Consider the following 7,816-nt stretch of genomic DNA (forward strand, 5'->3'; position numbering starts at 1 on the left):
CCAATTAATTGATTGAAAATAGACAAATCGGCATCAAAATTAGAAGCCCATTAATGGTCCTCATGGGCCTTAAGCCCAAACGCCATTGGTGATTACTGATTAGAAATTTAGACCAGCAAACCAGGGTATTTAAGTATTTTGCTAATTTTGAGTTGAATCCAGTAAAGTAATGGCGTCTGCGTGTCTGTCAAGCGTCAAGCGTCAAGCGTCAAGCCAGCGGAAACAAAAACCCAAGCGTTTGGGTCGCGGACTCACGGCCACGCCCACGCGTGGTTTAAGGCTTTAAGTGTGTCGAGTTTCCTGTTGGAAACAAACACGACCTTACTGGCATATCCACCATGTCAGACGACGAGACCTTCTCCTGGGCAAGATCTCATCCGCAGAGGCGGCCGTGGCCCCCACACAACCTAACAACTTCCAGTTGATGGATTTAATGCTCGTGAGTGTTGGAGTGGTGATCGGTGGGACTTAATTCTATATAGTGAGGGCATGATTGTAACTTCCATTGGACAGCGTACGGAGGCTAAAGTCGAAACTTGAAACAAGGTAGAGGCGGGAGGCCAGGTGGCGGGTATAAAAGCGAGGCGTTGGACAGCCAGAACTTCGCCAATCGCCACCCAAAAAGCCGCTGGACCCGCAACGCAACGTCCCCTCCCCCCCTCTTTCTCTCTCTCTCACTATCTCACTCTCTCTTCTGGTTCTCTATTTTTCTCTCTCTTATCAGAGGGGAAAAGTGGAAGCAAAATTTCGATTTCAAAAAGAGCGAACGAAACCCTAGGAAGAAGAAGAAGTTGAAAACTCTGGAAGGAGCGAAGCAGTGAAAATTTGAAGGAAAATCCAAAATTAGAAAACCCGACGCGAATCACTGCGATTAAGTCGGGTGCATTAATCAGTTGAGTTGTTTCTTCTCTCTCTCTCTCTCTCTCATTATCTCTGATATAGGTACGGAGATTCTTCTTTTTTTTTTTTTTCGATGGGAGATTAGAGATTCTCTGTGTAGAAGTTTCGTTTATTCATTTTTTTTTCTCCTCAGCGGCTATTTGATCTCCAATGGAGGTTCAATGAGGAGTAGATCAGGATCTTTTTCACGGTTTTTCTTGTAGATCGGGTCGTTTCTTCTTTTCTAAGGTCGTAATGAGCTAAGACTGGAGCCTCTTCTTTCTTTTGTTTTCTTCTGGTTTGAAATTTAGATCTGGTGCTGTTGTTGTGTTTAGTATTATGTCAGTTGTTTTGTGAAATTTATCTTTGGTTTTTCGTTTCCCTCTCTCTTCTCTTTTGCTAGATTTAACGTTTTCTGCTGTCTAATTATTCCTCTGTTTTTAGATCTGTATAAGCTTTTTTTCTATTTAGATTATTCGATTTAAAGTTCTTTTTTTCTCCGTTTTTTATTTTACTTTTCCGGTTCCGGAAACCTCCTGCATTTTTCTATTATTAATGTATTTCGTGTTATTATAAAGTTTTATGCTTTTATTGTTTTTTCTTCTTGCTTTTTCTGGGAATTGTTTTCTCGAAAATGAATGTGTTTTCTGATCCATCGTAAGGAAATGAAACGGAGATTCCTGGTTGGTAGTTGGACATATGCAAGGATATTGAGGATTTTAAATGATTTTTACATTTTCTCTTGCAGATCAATACCTCGGAGTGTCGTGCATTTTCGTGAAAATTTATCATTTTCTCTGCAAGTTTTGGTTGCATGAGTGGGGGGTTATAAGCGCAAGTGCTCTGATATTCGGATTCGCATTGATATATCCGGCTGCTCCCACCTTGTCAAAATGGTTGCCACTGCCGCCACCTCGGCTTTCTTCCCCGCGGCGTCTCCATCTCCGGCTTCATCGAAAACGTCAATGATGCTTGGAGGTTCGGACAATTTGGATACCCGTGGTATCAATTCAAAATCTGCTTCTTCTGGTGGTTTGCAGGTTAAGGTGAATGCCCAAGCTCCTCCTAAGATCAATGGGACCTCTGTTGGTTTGACTTCACCGATGGAATGCTTGAAGACTGAGGATGATACACCGTCTCCGCCACCAAGGACGTTTATTAATCAGTTGCCTGATTGGAGCGTGCTTCTTGCAGCCATCACAACCATCTTCTTGGCAGCTGAGAAGCAGTGGACGCTTCTTGATTGGAAGCCAAGGCGACCTGAGATGCTTGTTGATGCATTTGGTCTCGGGAGGATTGTACAGGATGGGCTTGTTTTTCGGCAAAATTTTTCAATTAGGTCATATGAAATAGGTGCTGATCGGACTGCGTCTATAGAGACGGTGATGAACCATTTACAGGTTGAACCGAATATCCATTGTCCTTTTATTTGATTCCAGAAAAATCGTTTCTTCACGGTGTGGGCAATAAAAATTATAATTATGTGTCATTGCATACACCATGCATATATTTTTTTTTCTTCCTTACTTGTTTTGCAAGTGAAAACATATTTGGCTTCTCATGTTTGGGCGTGACCGTGGACAGGAAACAGCGCTGAATCATGTTAGGTCTGCGGGACTCCTTGGTGGTGGTTTTGGTTCAACACCGGAAATGAGTAGAAGGAACCTTATATGGGTGGTTACTAAAATGCAGGTTGTGGTGGAACGCTATCCTACTTGGTAAGATATATGCCTGGATAATTGCTGGTTCAACATGTTTATTGTCTTCTTTCTCCCTGTATTTTTCTTTTCTTGGTCTAAACATTTGAGCCCCCCGTCCCTCTGTTTAATCAGTACTGAGATTCAAGGGATTCAATATGAGGAATCACTTTAGGATGGATTTGTATGTTCTGTCTGTCCATCTAGACTTATAGGGGGATATTTTTTGCTTGCTGTCCTCCATGGTTTGTCTTGTCCTATGTCTTTGTATTGTTTGGTGGAAGGTACAAAATGAAAGCAGCAAACTAGGGTTATTCTGCTGCTATTTTAACTGTATATTGGAGTTTGACCCAACATATCGACTTTGCTCAGTTATGTGTTTGTGATTTTGGTAATTGGTACTCAAGTCCTGGCTTCAAACCTCTCAACTTTAAGTACTGGATTAGCTTTTTAGCTAACTGTTCAAGTAAACTCAAGCCAGTTACATCTCTCTTCCCCTGTTCTCTCCTAGGTAAATTCCACCCATGACAATCTGGATGCAGATAGTTAATTGGATCTCTATTGTTTGGTCGGCAACAACTTGATTCTTTGTTTATTTATTTATTTTTGATGTCTGGATGTGTAGATCATGTAGTCAATAGGTGGTAGCAGTTCCTATATTGGATTAAATTTCTATCGATGTTGTCAATCATCATAAAGCAGATTGTTTGAGTTCCAACTCTCAATTTTTCAACCTGATAAATCTTTTGTTGGATGCTATTCCAGAGAGAGTTCAATGACTTAAGGTTCAAGTGAAATTGTTTGCAAACTTGTATGCATTGTACCACCACCCATGAATAGATTGGTGCACCTAATCAGTTTGAAAGAGTTTTGTAAAGCTTAAGGAAAGAAATAGTGACTATAGTCTTGAGATTAATTGTAAGTCTAGATCTCGCAGTATACACGTTTTCTGGCTTCTAATCAAGCTTGTAATCTTTGAGGTTATATTTTTAATGGATTTATGGGATAAACTGACTTTAATTTATTAAATCTTCACTCAGATGCTATTCCTCGTGATACTATAACCTTTATAATAGCAACATACCATCATTTGGTTGTACTGAACAAATATACTCTTAGATGGCACTATTTTGTACTTCTCGAGTTGCATGAGATATTTGAAGCTTGAACTGATCATTTATATTTTTCTGTGTGGTAACTTCTACATTTAAGTTAAGGATTTGGTGCTAACAACTATCAAATACATAGTTATAACAATCATATCGTAGTTATTAATCGCCCTCCTCTCTATTCTTATTTAAGTAGCCAATGGGATAAGGCTGGTTGTTTTTCTTATGATCTTGGCAGGGGTGATGTTGTTCAAGTGGATACATGGGTTGGAGCATCTGGAAAGAATGGAATGCGGCGAGATTGGCTTCTTCGCGACTCCAGTACTGGTGAAACACTCACACGAGCTACCAGGTTGGGAATTTTTTGAGAGATTTTTGTAAATGTAGTGATATTGAAGAGTTGATTACTGTTTCTCACTAATGATATGTTAGTGCTATCCAAGATTTTAGTTTTAAATGGGGTAGTTGTGGCTGACTTGATATTTGGTGGTTGGTGCTTTTTCTTTGGCTTTATACAGTGTGTGGGTAATGATGAATAAGCAAACAAGAAAGTTATCTAAAATTCCGGAGGAGGTCAGAGGGGAGATAGAACCTTTTTATATTGACTCTGCTCCTATTCTGGAAGAGGATAGCAGAAAGTTACCAAAACTCGATGACAACACAGCCGATTATGTCCGCAGCGGTTTGACTGTAAGTCTGAGATTGAAATATGCACAGGTTATACATAGTTCGTTAATATTCTTCAACTTTGTGCACCTAATTATAACCCATCTTCCAAAAACCTGCAGCCTCGATGGAATGATTTGGATGTCAATCAGCATGTGAACAATGTGAAGTACATTGGTTGGATTCTCGAGGTAGATGCATTTTGTATTTCCATTTATCAAAAAAAAAAAAATTCCTAATTTCCTTTTATCAAGTATATATTTATGATTTCTTTATTGGGAAGCACCGACACACAGTCCTCACATATTTAAGAACCCCATAGAAATTTAGAATCCATGGCTTTGATTTGATTCCACCTAACTGAGAACAAACGTATTTGTTTTTATACTGTGGTACATATTGACGTCCTAGTTCCTACCACATCATGTATCATCAGATGCCTCTGCTGATACATTGATTTCCTCAATGACACAAAAATAACATAGGTCCTTCATTTTCCCAATGCATTCCTTATCTTCCGTAGTCTTTTATAATCTCTACTGCAGTCTGTAGCTCCTTCCATGGATTGAAAATTGTCCACTGAAAGACAATGGTGTGCTTTGCAGAGTGCTCCGGTTTCGATCTTGGAGAATCATGTGCTGTCTGGCTTGACGCTGGAGTACAGGAGGGAATGTGGCAGGGGCAGTGTGCTGCAGTCCCTGACCGCTATCTGCGGGGATGTTGCAGGTGGATCGGCTGATGCTAACGGCGTTGAGTGCGAGCACCTGCTCCGTCTCGAGAGTGGGGCCGAAATTCTGAGGGCCAGGACTGGGTGGAGGCCGAAAAACGCCAATAACTTGGATGATGTGGGCGAAATTCCAGCGGAAAGCGCATAGTGTATTACCATTTACCAACATCGCGGCCTTGATTAGCAAAGTTAATATTAATTTGCTGCATCATATTCTCCTCTCCAATTACCTGTGTAGAATCTTTCCTTGTGACCTCAGATATATATATATATTTTCTGATTGTTTTTTTGTTAATGTCTTTATATTATTCGTCTTTTTTTTTTTTTTTATCAAAAGGCCTCCTCCGGCCATGTAATTATTGCTGCTGGATGTGTTTTCAGTTTCTTCATATTATTTTTGTCAACATTTCTTTATCTAATGGATGCTTTCATTTCTCAGAGGGTGGTCTTTTATATTATTCGTCTTTTAGATTTCTCAGTTTCTTCATGCTAATGCCCCCTCCCCACGGCCAGATGTCTAGTGAAATTGTGGACGTAATGTGCTGGGGAAGTGTCTCCGCTTCTGCCTTTGTCGATTATCAACGAGTAATACAATTACAAATCCTGGTGGTCGTGGTCATCGACTATTAGATATATTCCGTCTGGCCATAGTCGGTCTTCGTATGAAATTTCTCGAGGATACTGGAAATTACTTTCTTTTTCCTTTCTGAATCTTTCGAATCTGCTTTTTCTTTGTTGGTAGCCGACTGGTCTCCACGTCAACGGGTCTCAAATGATAAAAACGAAAACGAAAGTTTTGCCGAAGGGCGAAGGCCAATGATCGTTTTAGGCGGATGATAGAAAAGGAGAGACCTTGGTCTTGGTGGCGGGAGGATCTCTTTTACTTTTTTTTGTTGTACATTTTATGGAAAAGGCTTCCTTTGCATGGGAAAGGCGGTAAGCTTTGGGAGGCACGTAATGGCGTGTAGTTGTTGCCATTTTGTTATGGACTTTTGGTTGGTAACCAGCCGCTGCCTAACTCAGTTTTATCCGACGAAAGATGGAATTATAATAAAAAAGAATAGATTAATGCATGTTTGATTGTTAAAATTATTCTAGCCATTATTTTGTTTGTATGTACAAATTCTTGTGATTTTTTTGTAAGCAAAAGACAATGCCAACTGGCACTTCATTTTTAGTCAACTAGTCATGTGGCTTCATTTTCTAATGAGGGTCTCGTCGTTTTTCATACATTGGATGCGGATTTGATTTGAAGGTCTTTGGTGTGTACTGTTAAACTGTATAGGTGTGCCGTGTGCGCTCTATGTATAAAATCTCAATTTTTTTAATCGTGTTATATGGTCTTATTGTAGATATTCTATAACGGTAATAACCGGGGGAATTATAGCTAAGAAAGGTTTCGCTTGTTACCATTAATTCATGCGTTTGGGTTCATCAATACGAGTTGAAATCAGCCCAAACGCATGAATTGGGAAGATCTCCCGATGATGCTTCATCATTTCTGATACTATTATTGGAAGATGTTCTTAATACATGGTGCGGGGATGTGTTGTGGGAAACTATCTTGTAGGAGGCTGATTTGAACTCCATCAATACAAATTGGTAGATATGTATGGTTGCATCAAACACGAGAATCACTTCAACTAGAAGGATTAGAATTTATCACTGCCCGCGTTTGAAAATGATGCAAATATGTAAAGTGTAAAATGGTTCATATAAATTGCAAAATTGGGTTAGTTTTGTACTGACAAATTTATCTCCTTACCAAATAGACTTTTAATTGTAATGGATGCAAACACAAATTTCAATAAAGCATATGACTTTTTTTTTATCAAAAACTCAATTGAATGCAAATTTACTTATTTTTTTTTATGTACTTTTACATCTCATTATATATGTAAATATGCATTGGAAAATGTATTTTTTGTCATTTGTCAATGCATAAATACAATATTGCCAAAATCAAATTTATTATCAACCGAGATTTACACTCCATTTGTATCATTTTCAAACCCAGCCTCTGAGGCTAAAACTGTTAATTTGACTCTTTGCAAACAGTCTCCCATTCATGTACAAAAATAACAGTTGTTGCATGCCAATTTATGAACTCAAAATATTTTAGATAAAAACAGCAATGAAAACAAACAACACATACAACAAAATCTCTTTTGGCTTTCCAAGAAAGAAAAGAGATAGCTAACAAAGTCTTAACCCTTGTCAAAAAACTTACCTGCAATCAGATTCGATGATGACCGCTCGGACCGAATAGTTCGACTGGGTTGACCACTCATCCTGCTAGAAGAATGCGAAAAATTAAAAGAAATTCAATAAAAACAAAAGCTTATTTAAGAGGACATGACAGGATTTCAAATAAATAAAAAATTAGACATGACTAAATCAACATTTTGGAGAATCGGCCATCTCAAAACCCAGTTTCGGGGTTGGGTTGTGGGTAGGGTTGAGTATTTGGTTTATTCGGTTAAAAATTGAATTGAATAAATCAAAATTTTAAAATAAAAAACCAAAATAAAAAGATGAAAACCGAACCGAAACCAAATTATAAGAAAACCAAAATCAAAACTTTCAGTACGATTTTTGGTTATTTTGATTAAAAACCGTATTTAATTTATATATATATATATATATATATATATATATATATATATATATATTATGAACTTGAATTTCATTATCATACATTATATATAATATATTAATACATAAATATATAAAATATT

General features: G+C 38.1%; 1 protein-coding gene across 2 annotated transcripts; it reads left to right on the top strand.

The window, feature by feature from the left end:
- Positions 1-255: 255 nt before the first annotated feature.
- FATB (fatty acyl-ACP thioesterases B) lies at positions 256-5,516 on the top strand. Of its 2 annotated transcripts, none has more exons than XM_088960098.1 (7): positions 256-892; positions 1,628-2,279; positions 2,464-2,597; positions 3,924-4,037; positions 4,204-4,375; positions 4,474-4,542; positions 4,957-5,516. In XM_088960098.1, exons 2-7 carry the CDS (start codon positions 1,773-1,775, stop codon positions 5,224-5,226), a joined length of 1,266 nt encoding a protein of 421 aa, XP_088816224.1. In that variant the 5' UTR covers positions 256-892; positions 1,628-1,772; the 3' UTR covers positions 5,227-5,516. The 2 variants fall into 2 exon arrangements, with proteins under 2 accessions (XP_088816224.1, XP_088816225.1); XM_088960099.1 differs by lacking the exon at positions 256-892 and adding an exon at positions 901-1,128.
- Positions 5,517-7,816: the final 2,300 nt, after the last annotated feature.

Source organism: Nelumbo lutea, chromosome 8 (assembly GCF_056320005.1).
Source record: "Nelumbo lutea isolate HS-2025 chromosome 8, American lotus-T2T, whole genome shotgun sequence".
Classification (NCBI taxonomy): domain Eukaryota; kingdom Viridiplantae; phylum Streptophyta; class Magnoliopsida; order Proteales; family Nelumbonaceae; genus Nelumbo; species Nelumbo lutea.